At 45.6% G+C, this 19,261-nt stretch overlaps 1 protein-coding gene across 2 annotated transcripts in view; it reads right to left on the bottom strand.

The window, feature by feature from the left end:
* Positions 1 to 2,641: 2,641 nt before the first annotated feature.
* Positions 2,642 to 19,261, bottom strand: part of GNE (glucosamine (UDP-N-acetyl)-2-epimerase/N-acetylmannosamine kinase) — a 37,995-nt gene continuing 21,375 nt past the window's right edge. For both annotated transcript variants that reach the window (XM_055135795.1, XM_055135791.1), the window contains exons 8-12: positions 12,329 to 12,458; positions 11,611 to 11,832; positions 9,224 to 9,406; positions 5,472 to 5,588; positions 2,642 to 4,756 (exon numbers count right to left, since the gene is read on the bottom strand). In XM_055135795.1, coding sequence (XP_054991770.1) covers positions 4,521 to 4,756; positions 5,472 to 5,588; positions 9,224 to 9,406; positions 11,611 to 11,832; positions 12,329 to 12,458 — 888 coding nt within the window. In that variant the 3' untranslated portion in view covers positions 2,642 to 4,520. The remainder of the gene's footprint in view (positions 4,757 to 5,471; positions 5,589 to 9,223; positions 9,407 to 11,610; positions 11,833 to 12,328; positions 12,459 to 19,261) is intronic.

Below are 19,261 nucleotides of genomic sequence, written 5' to 3'. Positions count from 1 at the left end.
CATGAAGTTTCTTTCTTGACCACAAAGACGTGCTGCACTTTAGCCTAAGGTCGCAAGGATGAGGAATTGCCTTTGCATTCCCTGGAGGCCCTGCCTTGAACTGAAATAGCCACAGGTTTCTAGTGTCTGTAGCGGGATTCGGTGGGCAGTTGAGAAGGGAGTTCCCATCGCTGCAAGGTGACCCGTTGCTGCCCAGCAGAGCCCAGAGTCCCCTCAGCAGCCCGACACCTTCTAGAGGGCGCTTGTATGTGCCCCACTCCAGCCAGCCCGCAGGCTTCTGTCGGGGGCTCGAAGATTAGGTCAGACTTACTTCTGACAGGACGCAATCAGCACAGCATGAACATGTGGCGAATTTCAATCATCAGCATCTTGTAGCATCCTCTGGGGTTCTGTGCCCTCCCTGCCACGTTCCTTGGATTTCTAGACCTTCCAGGCCACCGCCAGGACTGGCTACTGGATGACAGGGCTGAATTTCATATCTCCACATTACACTAGCTGGTAGTTGGTCCAGCACAGAGGCAGAACATTCCCGCCACTGAAAGTTCTGAACTGCACTTGTCTGTCGACGGCCTCTAGGAGATGCTGCCACAAACTACCTGCTGCAGGGCCTGGCACATTTTTAGATTTTTTAGATCACGGTGCAAGCAAATAAAGAAGCTGTATTTCAGTTGTCCGCTTTATAGTTATTTAAGAAGGTTGATGTTAACTCTTAAAACGCCACATCCAGGAGGAATGGCGGTCTCGCCTGTCACTGCCAAGAGGTCAAGTCCCACTTCTGCTGCGGTAGCCATCTAGAGGGAAAGCCCCTTCCCCCATCTCCTTTCTAAGCTTCTTAGGTGAGTCATTCCTAAATCTGACCACAGGGTTGGCAGTTTTTGCTCTGTCTTCCACTCAGTGTTGTTCGCCATTTGTTACCTTGCTGATGTCATTCAAGATGTCAAAATCCAGTTTACAAATTCACTGAAAGGCCAGTTCCTTCATTGCTTTCCCGTACTCCTTCCCCTCCTCCCTCACCCCTGCTCAGACAGTGTACCTCCTGTGGCATCATCTGCACATAGTCTTGCCCCCTGCACTAGATGGGCTTCCTGAGTATAGTTTTTAAGTGTTGGCAGAAAAAGTAAATGTTCATAAGACCTGACATTCCCCAGATCAAGAGGTGACTGGCTGCTCAGGCTGACTTCTGAGGTTACTCATAGAAGGCAATGAATGTTTTGGTATGTTGGGATACTAATTGGGGTAGCCCTGAGCCACCACCAAAACCATCATCTTGAAAACATCCACCTATGTGGACGCTCAAACAAGCACCTCCAGACAATGCATGGAGAGACCCAGAAACTACATGCAGTCACTTAGCCAATGCCCACGACCCTGGCCGCCTCTAAAGCTGCACCCACTGTCAACTGCTAGTGTGAAGCACAGCCTGCCACACTGCCAGGCGGCGCATTCCCCAAATTCCTGACCCACAGCAATCCTAGCAGGGAAAACAGCCTGTGAGACATCAACCAATTACTACTGGTCATTGTTCTCATGCCAACTTTACTTAGCTTGACGAAGAGCTGGTGGTTGGTCCAGGGATTCCTTTCAGTTTTCAACATCGAGTTTCAAACCAGTTCTTGTAGCCTCTTGGTTTTGATTTGTAGCAATAAGGACTGAACCCAGGGACTCAACATATGACAGGTGGCTCTACCGGCGAGCCACAAGAGCCATATCCCCGGCTATCATGACCACCTTGCCTTTTTTAAAGTCAAATTTTAGACATGTAACTTTTCTAATGCTCAAGGGTTTTTTACAGGGGGTGGGGGTCGCAATGAGAAGCCAATGTTAGGTATGTAATATGACCTTCAAAAGGCAGATAGTACAACCACCGGTATCATTCTAAGAACAGGAATGCTTTTAGCTAACATTTAATAAAGTTCCAGGGGGGGCCGGAGCGATAGCACAGCAGGTAGGGCGTTTGCCTTGCATGTAGCTGACCCGGGTTCGATCCCTGGCATCCCATATGGTCCCCCGAGCGCTGCCAGGAGTAATTCCTGAGTGCAAAGCCAGGAGTAACCCCTGAGCATCGCTGGGTGTGACCCAAAAAGCAAAATAATAATAATAATAATAATAATAATAATAATAATAATAATAAAGTTCCAGGCTCAGTGGCAAAGTGCTTGCCGAGCAGGCATATGGCATGAGTTCAATCCTTGGCATGACCCCATGCGCTCCTGTTGGCACTACCATTTGTCATCCCTGCTGCCATAGAAATAGAGTGATGTCTCTGTGCTGCATGCATGAATTCCTTCTCCAGCACCAAAGGAAAAGGGGCGGATGCTGGTGTGCCACAAGCACGTGTGTGAGAGCACCACAATGTGATGTGCAACTCCAGCCAATGCTGCATCATGACCAAGTGTGTCACCCCACTGCAGGGAAGGGAGGGGTGTGTGTGTGGGAGGACATATTTTGAAAAGAAGTCCAACAATGGACTGGAGCGTGATAGTACAGCGGGTAGGGCACTTGCCTTGCACACAGCCGACCTGGGTTCGATCCCCCACATTCTATATGGTTCCCTGCACCCTCCCAGGTGTGATCCCTGAGCCTTGTCAGGTAATGGCCCCAAAACAAAAAAAGAAAATACAATAAAATATAAGTGTTAGGATCTCAGCAAGGAAATTATTTATTTTAAACACTGTTCCAGAATAGTAACATAAAAACATTTACATGAAGATAAATTAACATGATTACTTAACTATGTAATAATTACATTGGAATATATTAGCCTTTTCATAAATTCAATAAAAACTAAGATTGGTTTTGGACTCAGTATCATCCTTCCAGATACCTGCTTGCCATGCAGCTGTCTGGCGGAGAGGACTGTCAGCTCTCCTTCACCGAGGGGCTGCAGTGCCCTTCACAGACACGGCTGCTCAGGCAGATGAGCTTCATTCCTGGGATCACAGTGGAATGTTCAGTAACCAGGACCTGGGAATAACCCAGGGCTGGCCAGATTCTAGGAATCAGCCAACTTCTTTTTCACATTAACCCATTACAAAGGAAGTAGTTTAGATACAATATTGATTCCTTCATTATATATGCTAACACTTAATTGTTGTGGAAGTCTTTAGGTTTTCCTAAAATAGCCATCTGAAAACATGCCTATGCTTTTTTTCAAATCTAAAAGTCCCTATAAAATTCTTGTCCCCAATACTGTACTGACCAAATTTCCACAGCATAGCGGAGTATTTGATAAAATTCACCACGGAGAGGATTGTTCCTCACCACGGAGAGGATTGTGGAACAGTCAAGTTGTTTGCAAATGAGATGCTTATTAAAGCTTTCAGTAGTCTGAAGTAAATGGAAAGTATGTATTCTCCAGGTTTTTGAAATGAGGGGTGTGCCTAAGCAGAAGAGAAAAAAACAGAACCTGGAATCAAACCCTGTCACCAAGACTCACTAGCCACAGAGCTTTAGGCACATCATTTGACACACTAGATCTCCTTAGTTTAGGGTTCTACAAAATGGGAATTAAAACACCTCATTCACAGCTTGTGAGAATTCAGAATAATGTATATGAAGCACCTAGTGTGGAGCCGGACACACAAGAGGCACTTAAAAACCGGCAGCTCTTCATTACTATTTCTTTCAGATTGCAACTGAGTAAGAACACTGGTACCTTGAGACCAGTGAACACAGAATCGTATCCGGCCAGGATGCAGTCTCAGGTCTGAACCCTAGGTCAGATACAAACATTGCCTCCGTGCACAAGCCGAGGGCACAGCCCAGCCAGTGGAAAATGCTACTGAGGGGTCTGCTGTCAACAGCACAGTCTTCCGTGATGTCGAATCTCCTTTCAGAGACTAAGCCGAGGGGCTGGCTTCTCAGTTGTCCTTCAAACAGGACTAAGGCCACTGTAGTTCAGATCCTGGTCTAAACTTGCTCACAAGTTCTGCTAGAGGAGTAAATAACATCATTCAACAAGTGACAATTGGGATGACAAGTGTCCAAGTCTTGATTGTGGTCATGGTTTCATCCAAAGCTTATCAAAATGATACTTCTTAAAAATGCCGCAATAAAACTTTTAAAAAATTGACGCAAGCCTTCCATGGTGAGATTTCCTTCTCTTCCCTGATTAAATAGCTGCTGCCATCTGCACCGAGGATGGAGGAGGAAGGATTATTAACTCGCCCTCCCTATCTGTAGGTTTTTTTTGTTCACTCACACAGGAAGCAAGGCCAAAGGTCTCTGGGGTACGCTGAGTTGGCAGAATCCTAAGGCTTCCCTGCCTACCGTGTAGCTCATTTTGGCACAGAAAAGCGTGACTGGTACTTACATGATTGGAGCTGAAAATGATCCCAGAAAGAGCAGCAACTACAAAAATGGGTCTGAGAAAAGGAACTTCAGGAGACAGAAAGCAAAAGCTTCTCCACCAAAGTCACTTGCCAAATACCAAATTTGCTTTCTAAGAAACGTGTGTCTAAGAGTCACCCTGAATTCATGAAGGAGCTCTCGAGTCTTGGTCCACGAGCCCTCGGTGAGGACTACTGGATCCTGCGGGTGGTGTAGTCCAGAACCATGCTGGCGGCACCGAGCAGGGCAGGGTCAACCAGATCCGAAACCACCACATCCACATCCTGCGCTGAGGACAGGGCTCGCTGGCGGATGACATCTTTGACGACATGGATATAGTGACTGGCGAGGACTCCAGAGAGGATGACAAGGGAAGGATTCATAGTGTGGAGGATGTTCACAACCCCAAGACCCAAAGCTGTTCCAGCTACAGGAAAACAGAAAAATCAGCGTCAGGGAGGGCACCAAATCAGCCTGCCAAAGGAGGGAGGGCAAGAGAGCCGGCAGCCAGAAATAGTTAAGTCTGCTCACACTACAAAGTGAAGAACAGGGAAGAATGTCCATCATTTGTTAATATGAGAAAGGGTTGTGTGAGACTTTGCAGTAAAAAAAAGCTAGGAGAGGGCTGGAATGATAGTACAGCGGGCAGGATATTTGCCTTGCATGTGTCCGACCCGGGTTTAATCCTCGGCATCTCATAAGGTCCTCTGAGTACTGCCAGGAGTAGTTCCTGAGTGCAGAGCCAGGAGGAACCCCTGAGCATCGCCGGGTGTGACCCAAAAAAGCAAAAAGCAAAAAAAAGGACTCATCTCTTAAAAAAAAGCTAGGTAGAAAATTGCATGTGCTACACTCTATGATCTCAGTTAAGCTGCAAAGAAATGATGGTTGGTGTCTGATCAAATTCAAAGTAGTCCTCTTTCCTGTTATTTCTCTAAATTTGTTATAAAATGCACAGGCAACTTAGCTGTACAATACAAAACTGCTTGAAAAACTATTTCCAAATACCTTGCCTGCAGTTCCCTCCTTTGTACCTCTGAACAGATATCCCAGAGCACACACAGAGGAATGCTGGCAGCTTCGGGAGCCTAGGGCCCCAGTCATCCTATGCCCTGTAGCAGAGCCGTCCAGAGCCACAGACTCACCCGTTCTCAAGATGCTCTGGGCCTTTGCGTTGCCAAGTTTTGCAGCCTGAATGAGATGAGGTGCGCCCACAGCCTCATCTTTTGGCACTGACATCCCTTCTACCAAGAGCAGCTCTTCTGCAAGAGTGGAGGGGAGAAAAAATGAGCATTAATGATGGTGGCTGCCCAGAGGGGAGGCTGGGGTTACCTTTCTGTCTGTAGGTAGGAAGACTCTAATTGGGAAAATGATCTCTCTCCACATTTGCAAAACTTCGGCATTCACAAATATACACCCATACACAGTCCCTAGAGGCCCGGACTGCCTCCAGATGTATGAGCCACCAGAAGACAGTCATTCTCAGTTCCCTCTCTCTGGCCCAGCCAACTCCCCTGAGCATCAGCTCTCGGTGCCAGCTGCCTCCCACCCATTTCCTCTTAGATCTCCCATGGGCACCTAGCCATTATCTTACACCAAAGCTTACTCTCCCCTGTACTTTCCTAGCCTCAACATGTGGCAGTTACTCTAGAACTGTCCCACTTAGAAGCCCTCCCCCAGCACGAAGCTTACTGAAAAGTCTAAAATTCAGATCTGTCTTGTTCCTAAGATTTTCAATGATTCATCCATTTATCTGACACAGGGTCTAGCTTATCTTTTGTTATACTCAAGCCTGTCTTGTCCTTTATGTGGCCATAAAGGGTAGTTAGTATGCAAGTCAAGTGCTCCCCAACTCACCCAAGCATGCCATGCTAATCCTCTGTCCTCAGACACCCTGTCACTCCCTTTCCTCTGGAGAAGGCAGGAAGGGGATGCCGCCATCCTTTACACATCTCCAGACCCTCACCATTGTTCTCATTGCACTGGGCATATTCCAATATGATAATGACTTTTTTGTACATTAAATTAGAAATCATTGGACTTTCATAACATCTGCAGAAAAATAGCTTAAATGCAAACAGATCTCACAAGTTAAAAAATTCATGTGTTTAGGGGCTGGAGCAATAAAACAGCGAGTAGGATATTTGCCTTGCACACAGTCAACTGGGGTTTGAGCCTCAGCATCTCATATGGTCCCCCAAGCACTGCCAGGAGTAATTCCTGAGCACAGAACCAGGAGTAACCCCTGAGTATCACTGGGTGTGGCCCCAAACCCCAAAATAGAAATGAAAAACTTCACATTTATCCACCTATTTTCCATTAAAATTTGTATCGGTTGTGTGAGAACTTATAAAGACGTGCAAAAACAATAAAACTAGATAACTACCAAACCATATACTAAAATTAATTCAGAATGGATTAAAGACTGAATTTATGATCTGATACCATAAAGTACATAGACTAAAACCAGAGATGGTAAGCATCATGATAACAATGTCTTTGTGGATTCATCTCTGAAGACAAGAGGAGAGAAAAGGAAGTATATGAATGGGAAACATCAGACTAAAAAGCTTTGGCAAAGCAAAAGAAACCATGAAAATGAAAGTCTGCTTACTGAATAAAAAAACTTACAAACCTTACATAAAAGGGGTTAATGTCCAAAATAATGTAAACTACAGAAAAACAAAATCCAATTTAAAAATGGGCAGAGGGGCTAGAGTGATAGTACAGCAGGTAGGGTGTTTGCCTTGCACTCGACTGAGCCGGGTTCGATTCCCAGCATTCCATATGGTCCCCCGAGCACCGCCAGGAGTGATTCCTGAGTGCAAAGTCAGGACTAACCCCTGTGCATCACTGGGTGTGACCCAAAAAGTAAAAAATAAATAAATAAAAATGGGCAGAGGATCTAAATAGACATCTCACCAAAGATGACATACAGATGGCCAACAGACACATGAAAAGATGTTCTATGTGACAACAGGAAAATGCAGATGAAAACCACAATAAGCTATCACCTTGTGCTTGTGTGAACGGCCTGTGTCTAGAAGATCAAAGACAGTACATGTTGGCAAAGATGTGAGGAAAAACAATTCTCTAAATAAATGGGCACTGGTGGAGGGATAGGTAAACAATCACTGTATGACTGAAATGCAAACATGAAAGTTCATAAGGTACTTGTAACTGTACCTCACGATGATTCACTAATAAAGAAAAAGAATTCTCTAAATAGTGGGAATATAAAATGGTCCAGTTTCTGCAAAAAAACACTATGGAAGTTCCTCATAATATTAAAAACAGAAAAGGAGGGTTAGAGCGATAGTATAGCGGGTAGGGCATTTGCCTTGCATGCGGGCGACCCGGGTTTGATTCCCCAGCATCCCATATGGTCCCCTGAGCACCGCCAAGAGTAATACCTGAGTGCCAAGCCAGGAGTAATCCCCGTGCATCGAAAGGTTTGACCCAAATAGAAAAAAAAAATCAAAAAACAAAACAAAACAAAAAAAACAGAAAAGGAGAGATAGTTACAGGGGGTAAGGCACTTGCTTTGCATTCTGTTTCCCTTGGTTCAGTCCTTCATGCCTCATGCACCCACCCAAGCACCTCTAGGAATCACTCCTGAACAGCTCTGGGTGTGGTCAAAATCCCCCAATATATATATATATATATATATATATATATATATATATATATATATATATATGTATATAGATGTTATATACATGTATATATAAATGTATTTCTCATTCATACATATTATTTACATGTCTATACTATATATATAAATGATGTGTCATTTTGTGATCCAGCAATTCCACTCCTAGGATCTATCCAAATAGAAAAGCACTAATTTTAAAAGCTACATAGCCTGAGTAGCACAGGTATGCCTGTCTCCCCAGAATATATATGCATCCTTTTGTTCATAGTGAAGCCGCATTTAACACAGCCAAGATCTGGACTGTCTATCAAATGCTGTCTATCAGATGGTAAGTAAAGATAACATCTGCAGTGAAATACTACACAACCACAAAAAGGATGAGCCTTTGCATGTTCACAAAATGGATGGACCTTGAAGGGATGTTGCTAAGTGAAGTAGTCAGAAGGAGAAAGGCTGGTTTCACTCATAAGTGGAATACAAAGAAACAAAGCAAGTGTACAGAACAAAACACCTTAGGTTCTTCTTTAGTGGGGACAAGAGGAGCAAGACAGATCTAAATTTTAGATTTTTCAATAAGTTGTGTGCTGGAAGAGGGCATCTAAGTGGGACAGTTCTAGAGTGTGGAGGTGTGTGTGGAGATGTTTGAGGCTACACCCAGAAGTGCTCAGGGTTTACTCCTGGCTCTATGTTTGCTCAGGGGTCATTCCTGGCAGTCTCAGGGTACTGTAAAGGGTGCCAGGGATTGAATCCAGGTCAGCCGCGTGCAAAGGCAAATGCCTTATCCGCTATACCATCACTCTGGCTCCATCCTTTATTCTTAACAACTGATGAGGGCAGCTAGGAGGGAAGGTGGAGGTGAGCTGGATCTTTAATGGTGTGATTTATAGTTTGCCTAGATGAGAAACGGTACACCTGAAGTACACAATGTTGTAAACCACCGTGACCTCGACTCGAAAAACAGGAAATGTGTCTGAGCACCTGGCCTGTGCCAGGGGCTGAGAATTGGACATGGAAGAACTCCTCTGCGCTGCCCTGGAGCTCAGGACCCCCGTCCACCTCCAGCCCCGAGGGGAAGAGTGTGGACGAGGCTCAGAACCCAGGACTCTTCCCGTCTTCAGGGAGAGGGAGGCCTGCTTTTCCACGAGCAAGCGGGACGGTTCTGGCCATGGGGTTCGTCTTTGTGGCTTTGCTCGCCAATGACCTGACTAGAGTCCCCTACGGCTGCATAATGAAGAAACCAACCATCGTGTAGTTTTTTCGCTTCTCTCTGCAAGGCCAGCCCCGATGCATATGCTTCGATACACCCATGGCTCCCGCAGGAACAGTCGGGCCCATCCAGAGACACAACAAGGTGACCAAGCTCTGCGGCACAGAAGGAGCTCCCGTGGATCAGTTCATGCTGGTGGATGATCCCACCGCCGATGCCTGTAGAGAGACAACCACCACGGATGAGTGACTGTCGGGAACTGAACTCTGGTCAGCAGAGCGCTGGGACGTGAGGGTCTGTACGATGCCCACTTTCCTTGACAACAGGAACTTCCCAAGGACCGAAACTATTTGGAATCATTCTGTTCAGAAATGTTTTTTAGCAGCTGCTTTTCCTACCCTGTGTTGCATCTGCTTGGATCATTGACTGTAACCTGGACTTTTAAGGGAAAGAAGCTCCATGCAGGCTCACACTTACCCTGTGCTGATGGCAAATCCCCCGCCAAACACAAGGCTCAGCATCCCCCAGGCCTTCTGCAGTACGGGGACAGGAGCCTCGGCAGCCACACTCACTCAGCCCACAGGCACTTCTCAGCCAGCGTGACACAAAGGCCAGCACATGCAGGTGAATGATTCTGGGTGGCATTCTGGAAGATTCTAGTAGATTTCAGCAGTACTGCTCTCAAGGCACCTTTGATTAATCCTCCTCTTAAGGCTTTCCTCCTACTCTGTTCATTCGTCCTGTCTTTATTCCTACTTCTCAGGGTCACTTCTGAAATAAAAAACCTGCTGCTATATCCTTGTCTCAGGCTCTGCTAGACAGAAATCCAAGATAATCTGTGTCAAGTGTATGGTACAAATACTAACTGCTCCCTCAAACAGAAGATGATATAGTGCTTCTTCCAAGTGCCTCCTTGTCTTAACAATCTATAATGCAGTGATGATGACTATTAATAAACTGTGTTTTGTTACAGAGTTTAGAAGTTACTAAGGAACGAAAGCTCTTCTAGTTGCCCTGCCCTCTATTACTTCTTGTGGTACCTACTCCTCATATACCATCTCACTACCAACTGCTCTGAGCTAGTCAATAATACCCAAGCTTGTAAAAACTGTCTGTCCAAGACAAAAAACAGTATGTGAGCTGAAAGAAGTCAAAGCCCTCCTATTTTGAAGTTAGACCCATCCAAGATCAAATGCTAGCCTGTAAGTGCAGTCTGTTTCTCACTTTTAAATCACTGTGTCACTGTCATCCCATTGTTTATCAATTTACTTGAGCAGGAAACAGAAACGTCTCTATTACACTCAGCCCTGAGATTTTAGCAGACTCTCCGTACTCGTCTTTCCCAACAACTGGAGGCTCTTTCAGGGTTAGGGGAATGGCACCTATCGTTACTGTTTCTGGCAGATTGAATACGCCACGGGTAGCTTGCCAGGCTCTACCCGTGTGGGCGGGATACTCTTGGTAGCTTGCCGGTCTCACTTTTAAAATAAATTAGGAAAAAAAAAAAGAGCAAAACCCAAGTTATTAGGACATTTGCCAAAATATGGTAGAGTACGGAAATCTGAAGTCCTTCCCCAGAACTGAAGCGTGGGGCCAGAAACAGCTGAGTGACAAAGTGCCTGCCTTGCGGGCGCGAGTCTGCTCACTCCACCCACTCCCAGCACCACAGATGCTGCGCGCAATCCTGGCAGCGCTGCTGTGTGGGATTCCAAACGCCACAGGAAAGTGTGCTCAGGCACAGCCCAACCAAGTGGCCTCAGGTCACCGCAACAAGAGATGGAGAGATTAAAAAGCTATCTCTTTACTAACGGAACGGATAAACTGACAATGCTGTCAGATTCTACTTTTTTTTGAACTTTGGGAACTGAAAGTTCCTAAGAACTCAGGAAATGCTTAATTTAGAAAAAAAGAAGAAGAAAAAGAAACCCAGCCCAATGTAGGTAAGACCCTTCTGGCATCTGCAGGTGCCACCACCATGCCCCAGCTTGGCAGGGAGCTTGAAGGACAGCCCACATTCCCCGGACAGCGAGAGCACTGGAGGAACAGGTCGAACCACTCTCTCCAAAAAACGGACAGTGGGGGCGTCTTCCCACTGGCTCCTGGAGGACCAGCTCACTTCAGGGTCAGCAACCTCAGCTCCTGCCCAGGGCTGAAGCAGCTACACAGGAGGCATTCGCTAAAAATACTGTCTTGTGCAACAGGTAACAGTTGGGGCAAAAGACCTACTAACCCAAAAAGACAGAGGAAAAGCTAGAGAATGAACCACTTTTGCAAATAAGGACTTTGAAGAGTTCTGACAATTTCCTGTGGGGTGGGGGGAGAGGGAGAATTAAGCTCAGGCAGTGCAAACTCTGGCTGGGTCAGGAAGGTGTCCCCCTGGCACACAGAGTAGTTCCTGATGTCACCTCCTCACGCCTCTTACCTGTGCCTGTGATCAGAGTCACAAAGTTTTCCAGGCCCTTTCCTTGGCCAAATTTCCTTTCTGCCAGGGCAGCACAGTTCCCATCGTTGTCCACCCACACGGGGAGATGCAAAGTGTCAGACAGTGGGGTCCTGAGGTCCACAGAATTCCATTCTTGAATCAGTTTGGTCGAATGCAACACAATGCCTTCCCGAGGATTTACTCGGCCGCCAGTGGAAATGCCTGAGCTCCACCACAAACACAAGGCAAATGACTGATTAGCAATCTCGGGAAATAAGCCACTTTCTGGGCCTGAAGCAGAAATCAATTCACTCAAGTCTCCTAGGGGTCATACTACTTTCTGTATTGCACAAGTATCTTTCTGTGTATTTTCTTCCATTGGGCATTATCATGATTATAATAAAGATTGAGCTGCTGCGCGCCCCTTGTCCCACCCCCCCCCAAAAAAAAAAAAACAGTCTCCTAAGACAAGCATTATACCAAGGACTGAAGGGAAATGCAAGGCAATTTTGCATTAAATCTACAGCTGCCCACAGATTTCAAGTGTCATCAAAGCTTTCCTCATATGTCTTATTCAGAGTCCCAGGTTTCCCTACTTGGAGCCCAGGACACGATCTAGCTGCATCTTGGCGTACAGTGACTTGATTTTTTTAGCATCTGAACTCAGTGGTTGTGCATGAAAATGAACATTTCTTGGATATGGAACTCACAGTCTTACCTACGCCCAAAATCCTGCAGTTCAGTTTTACAGCTTCTGCTGCAGCTTCGACACACATCTGCAGGATTAATTTGATCCTCTCTTCATAGGTTTTAGGATTGAACTGAGTATACTTCTTGACTATTTCGCCCTATAGGAAGAACAGAACAACTGCAGTGACAAAGGAGCATCTGGTGAGCCTTTTCATGGGTCTCACTGCTAGATCAGGCACGGGGAGGAAGGCCTGGGAAAGGACCTACGGGCTTTCCTGGGTAGTCCTGGTGGATAGGCCAAGTCATGTTCTGGGGACTGAGGGGTCAACACAAACTAGTGTTAGATAAGCAGTGGCTAATCTGAATCTAGATCATTAAAAGTTCACATTTCTTACTTTCAGGTTGACATGATGCTCTTGTTTAAATAATGAGACAACTAAATAATGCCAAGGGGTGAAGCTTTACTTTATCCCCCATAACTGAAGCCAATAAAAGAATGAAAGAATGATACTAGGAGGATAGTTACCGCTAATTATTCTCGGTTTTCAATTTTTTCTCTTCTCACTTGTTTATTAGGAAAATTTCACAATATTGCTGGTAATTTTTTAAAATTGAAAACTGAGTTATATTAACCTTTGATACTAATCTTTAAGAAAGACAGCATTTCGGGGCTAGAGCAATAGCACAGAGGGTAGGGCGTTTGCCTTGCACAAGGTCGACCCGGGTTCGATTCCCAGCATCCCATATGGTCCCCTGAGCACCGCCAGGGGTGATTCCTGAGTTCAGAGCCAGGAGTAACTCCTGTGCATCACCAGGTGTGACCCAAAAAGAAAAAAGAAAGACAGCATTTCCATCCAAGTCATTTAAGTAGTTACTGGAGGGCGGGGGGAGGGGACTGAGGTTTGGGCCACCCCCAATTCTATGCTTGGGGTCACTCCTGTGGTGCTCAGGGGACCTTACTGAGGATAACCCAGGCCTCCTGAATTGAAAACATGTGCTCAGCCCACAGAGCTGTTTTTCTGACCCACCAGATATTTCACTTGATATTTCACAGCAGCATTTATCATTTCCTTTGTGTGTACCACAGTTTTCTGTCTTATTCTCAGCACTATGTTATTCTGCTGTGTGGCCGGAGGGCTGCACACACTTGGTTGTGGCACTTCGCTGGGGTCTCACACATGGCTGTGGTGTGCCTGAGATCCCAAAGGGCAGTGCTGCTGGCCTACACTTGGCATGTGGGGTAGTGCCAGGGATAGAGATGCCTGACAGGCGGGTGCTTTGCCATGGAGCCACCCCCGGGCCCCACGATTCCCCTTTTTGTTGTCTGTTCCTTGTTTATTTCCTTCATAATTCCAAGGTGATGTTAAGTAGTGTTGAAAAAGAATCCTTTCCTCTTGATTTTTATTTTCATTTATTACTTTTCTTGGGGAGGGCACAACTGTGCTCATGGCGTACTCTTGGCTCTGCACTCAGGGACCCTCCTGGCAGGGCCTCTGGGAATTATTTGTGGCACTGGGGGTTGAGTCCAGGTTAGCTGTGTGAGAGGCAAATGCCTCACCTGCTATACGTTTCTCCAGTCCCTCCTCTTGATTTTAGTAGGGATGTCCCTGGAGTAATGTTTCCCAAAGTAGGTGACACCACTCCCAGTAGGGTCCTGGAGGGTTCTGGGTGCTACTGAGGGATGCTTTCTCTTAGTTTCCTCTGCCATCTTCTCAGCTGGCTTCACCTCAACATCTCGTGGAATCTCTGCTTGCTGTTTCTTTATCAATCCAGAAGCAGATTTCCCTCCCGGCCAGCAGGGGTCCAGCAATCTCCACATCTCTTCACAGAGCCCTACTCATCACACCTCACAAAGCTCACACACTTCCTGTCACTGGGGGAAGACCAGCAGCAAAGGAAAAGAGCAAGACTCAGCCTACTCCCTCAGGGATTCCCAATGGGGCTGACTACAAAGATTCACCCGCAGCATGGTGGGACACACCAAATACAGAGGAGAGGATGTGTAAGACCCCACCAAGCTCAATGAGCAAAAAGAATAACAGAAAGTTCGACCAGTACTACCCAGCTCTGTAAACTCGGAGAGGCCTTTAGTGATACTCTTGAGGAGGTTTAGTGAGCACAATGATGACACAGGTAGTCAGCAAAGCCCAAGAAAGTATGAGAGCTGAAATGAGAAAACGACAATCAGAAGTGACAATGAGGACTACGGTTGGTGACGTTAAAAAAAAAATGTAACAGAGGGTCTGTCTGAGCAGCAGAAGAACAGCAACTGAGGAAAAGATCTAGGAGTCCCTACATTAGATGCAGAAACCTCTAGAAACAACAGAAAATGGAAAATAAGTTTGAAAGGGAAGGAATGGGATACAAGAGAACTATATAATGAGTTCAAGAGGAACAATGTAAGAATCAACAGAGTTTCCTGAGGAACAGGAAGGCAAATTTGATGAAGAACCTAGTTCAATAAAGCATAGCTAAAAAGTTCCCAGAGTTGAGGCACCAAGATCCAGTATAATCAGAATGACAAAAGCCAAAGATGGAGACAGAAGCTGACAACAGCAAGATCAAAAAAGGAACTTAAAAAGAAACGGCAGATTTATCAAATCTTACAAAGACCTTAAAAAGATTCACAGCAGATCTGTCAAATGAGGCCTATGAGTCAGAAGAGAATGGTGGGATGCAGAAAAGGAAAAATCAGTGAACAACTCACCAAGAACATTCTATCCAGCTAGATTCTCATTTATAGCTGAGGAACAATACAGAGCTTCATAAACTTCATGAACTTAGGGAATGCATGCAGCCAAACCATTTAACCCAAATCAACTTTGCAGAAAATGTAAATGAAGTTTCTTGAAAAGACAAGACAAACTTCTCAATTCTTTGTTATTGAGTATGACAGTCCCTCGTGGCGCTTATGGTTGCCCTCTACTAGATTAATAAAGGTCGGTTTACTCCTATATTGCTAAGAGACTTTATACTTGTTTAAGAATGAGTCAATCAATATAAATCAATCCTCATTTATATGGCTTCTGTCTATTAAGGTTTTTACTATCTATAAAGATTTTTATCACAAGCTTTTACTTATAAGTGCAGATCCTTTTTTTTTTTTTTTTTTTTTTTTTGCTTTTTTTGGGTCACACCCAGTGATGCTCAGGGGTTATTCCTGGCTTTGCACTCAGGAATTACTCCTGGCAGTGCTCGGGGGACCATATGGGATGCCGGGGATTGAACCTGGGTCGGCTGCGTGCAAGGCAAACGCCGCACCCGATGTACTATCGCTCCGGCCCCATAAATGCAGATTCTTAAGCACTATCTATATTCCCTAACATAAAAGCCTATACTCCCTTTATAAGATAAAAACATGTAGGATAACATAGCCTCAGGTAGTTTAGGTTTATTGGGTTATTCACATTACAGTGCTCCCACTCCTCTGTGTTTATTAGTAACTTCTTTCTTAGTGTTCTGTTGACTTGCAAATACTGTTTTTCTCTTCTCCTTGAGTCCTTTGCATAGTTTATTCAGAGCAATGTCCTTTTTGTATGGACACAGGAAGACTTAGCAAATGCTATGCTTTTGTAACCTGGGAGTCATTTGACTCTATGTGATATTTTCCTCCTGGGCATCTGTTCTCTCGACCTAAGCCTCAGCTGCCCTTACTTCCTAGCACCCCCAAAAGCAGGGTCCCGATGAGGGACGGGACGGACCCAGGCCAAGCGGTGAGTTGTGTGCTACCCTGGCATCGAGATGGGCCTGGCCAAAGTGCCTAATGCTTAACTATAAGTTAAGAGCTTGATCATGGACAAATGCTGTCATGATCCAAACAGTGATAACTAGATTTGGACCCTGCTAGGGTGAGGAATGATTAATCTGGCCTGAGTGCTGTGGTCTGAGTCTGTGGCAAGATGTTGCCAGGAGAGCTGCCTTGCAAGCCTCAATATATCTCTTGCTAAGTCCATACAAAAATAACTAGTATTAAGATGTTAATAAGTGTTTGGACTAAGGAAAAGAAAAAAAACCTTAAGAGTCAGGAAGGGCTTTGGAATGTCCTGCCCTCAGGAAGGGCTTTCTTATGTTGATTTTACTACCTGGCTGGGTAGCCTAGAGGGAAGGTGGGAGATACAAGTAGGAGGAGAGACTAGAGAAGAGAGGCTGCAGTTGATCCAGAGGACAGAGCTGGGAGTGCGGGAGATGAGAAAGATGGAAGATTGAATAAATGGTAACTAATCAGCAACCAGCCTGGTCCTCGTTCTTCCCTTGCTGGTCCTTGGCCAACAGCTGTCCCGATCCAGCCCACACACTGTGGTTCCAGAGCACTGAACACGGGTGGTGAGACAGAGCTGCCCGGAGAGCCTACAGCGTGCCTTACTTTTTTGTTGTTGTTGTTGGTTTTTTTTTTTTTTTGGATCACACCCAGCGATGCACAGGGGGTACTCCTGGCTCTGAACTCAGGAATCACCCCTGGCGGTGCTCAGGGGACCATATGGGATGCTGGGAATCGAACCTGGGTCGCCCGCGTGCAAGGCAAACGCCCTACCCGCTGTGCTAGTGTTTCAGCCCCCCAAAACACACTTTTGTATTCCATAATAATCAGTCCAAGTTCTCCCTTAAAATGTTCAATATTTTTCCCTGTTTTTTTTTTTTTTTTTTTTTTTTTTTGCAGGGGGTGTCATACCTGGAAGTTCTCAGGAATCTTTCCTGGGACTCAGGGGACCATATGTAGTGCTGGGGATCAACTGTTGTCCAAGGATATGGGCAAAGCAAGCCCCTACTGTCTCTCCAGCCTCTCTCTTAATATTTTCTTAATTTTCCTCTCCACACTCTTATTATATTGGGTATTTGTAGAATTTACCTATTCCACATTAACTTTAAAATCTATTACCACAGGGCTGGAGAGACAAATGGCTAAAAGCATCAGAACTGGAGGTTTTATCCACAGACCTGAGCTTACCTGCAAGCCGGTAGTTGGAAAGGGTCCTTTGGACACTGGGGAGGGAAGGGGGCTCTTTGGTGATAGGTGTCATGTTGGAATGATGGATGTATTAAAAAGTCTAACAGTATAATAGATCAAAAATAAAAAATAATAAATAAATTTAAAAAATTAAAATTTTTAAAAATTAAAAAATAAAAGAGGGCTGGAGCAATAGCATAGCAGGTAGGGTGTTTGCACGCGGCCGACCTGAGTTTGATTCCCAGCATCCCATGTGGTCCCCTGAGTACTTCGAGGGGTAATTCCTGAGTGCAGAGTCAGGAGTAACCCCATGTGCATCGCCAGATGTGACCCCAAAAGCAAAAAAAAATAAAAAATTTAATAAATAAATAAAAGAAGGTGAATTTCTAGGGGTTGGGGTGGGATGGCGCTGAGTTTTGTGTTTTGCTTTTCTGAAAAAGGGGATAACAGGCCAAGTAAGTTTGGAAACTTCTGTTCTATAGTTTCACTAAACAAATGGTATTGGCCATTGACCAGGAATAGATTATCTTTATACTAAGAAAATTCTCTTCTATGAGTACTTTTAAGAGTATTTATTGGGTGGGGCTGGAGCGATAGCACAGTGGGTAGGGCATTTGCCTTGCACCTGGCCGACCCGGGTTCGATTCCCAGCATCCCATATGGTCCCCTGAGCACCACCAGGAGTAATTCCTGAGTGTAGAACCAGGAGTAACCCCTGTGCATCACCGGGTGTGACCCAAAAAGAAAAAAAAAAGTAATTTAAGAGTATTTATTGGGAGCCCAAGCAATAATACAGTAGGTTGGGCATTTGCCTTGCATGCAGCTGGCACAGATTCAATCCCTGGCACCCCATATGGTGTCCCCTGAGCTGTGCCAGGAGTGAACCTTGAGTGCAGAACCAGGAGTAAACCCTGAGCACTCTGGGCATGGCTCCAAAACTAAATACAACGAAACAGAAGAATTTTTAAATTTTAAATTATTTATTGGCCTGGGAGTTACCTCAAAGGACTGGAGGCCAAGGCTTTGTGCGGAGACCCCAGATGGTGCCCTGAACACCACTGGCCGTGGCTCTGGTGACCACCCAGGCCCGAGCAGTGAACTGTCCAACCTGCATAGCTGGTCGGTATGGCCAGATATTACCCTCAGGCCCCCTGAGCACTGTCGGGGAGAACCCCTGGCTCCCCCACCCAATCTAAAAGTCATTTCTTTAAAGAAGGCCTTTCAGTTTCTCTTGGGAAAATCCTGGTTTGGTTTGGTTTATCTTTGACCTAAGCAACTTTGTGTTTAAAAATCCCTGGTATATCTCATGGATTCGTTTCTAAAACTTGATACAGTTACAGTATTTCAAATAGTTTTTTTTTGTTTTCCTGGGGGGCCAGGAGCACATGTTCTGCATGTAGGAACCCTGGCAGCTTCCACTCTACCCCTGAGCCAGGAGTCATCTAGCCCTGAGCACTGCTGGGTGGGACCCCAAAATAAAATGTTTTACCCCTGGTAGCTTTGTTCTTTTTTGTGAAGTCACTAGAGATCATTTTAACAAGGATGACTTGTTATTTTGACTTTGAAGGCGCTCTCAACATGCTGATGAATTGGTACAGAGACTGGAGCTTTGAAGCACTCACCAAAAATCTTGTTATAGGCCAGTGTTCCTCACGGGGGCCAGAGGGCTCCCTGCAGGGCCCCAGAATATTCCAAAGAGGCCACTGGTGAAAAAACCACATAGATGGGAGGCCAGGGGGGAAGTAGCTCAGAAGGGGCAAGAGCAGGAAAGGCTAGAAGCACTGGCCTCGAGGCTGACAGCTGCACCGGCCAAGCACACCTCAACACCGTCAGCTGCAGTGAGGGAGCCGCAGAGTCCGAGGGGCAGCGGAAGGGGTCGCCGCATTAATTACCTTGGATTCCTGAGCCTTTGACTTCTATAAGATGCTAATCACTGATAAAATGATGAGAGAAACTCTGCAATGTTTCCCAAACTCAGTACTCTAGATTCAGGGCTGTGGCTCAGTGGTAGAGCAC

Source organism: Sorex araneus, chromosome 1 (genome assembly GCF_027595985.1).
Source record: "Sorex araneus isolate mSorAra2 chromosome 1, mSorAra2.pri, whole genome shotgun sequence".
Taxonomy (NCBI): Eukaryota; Metazoa; Chordata; class Mammalia; order Eulipotyphla; family Soricidae; genus Sorex; species Sorex araneus.
The sequence above is the reverse complement of the archived record's forward strand: the minus strand, read 5'-3'. Positions and strand labels throughout refer to the sequence as shown.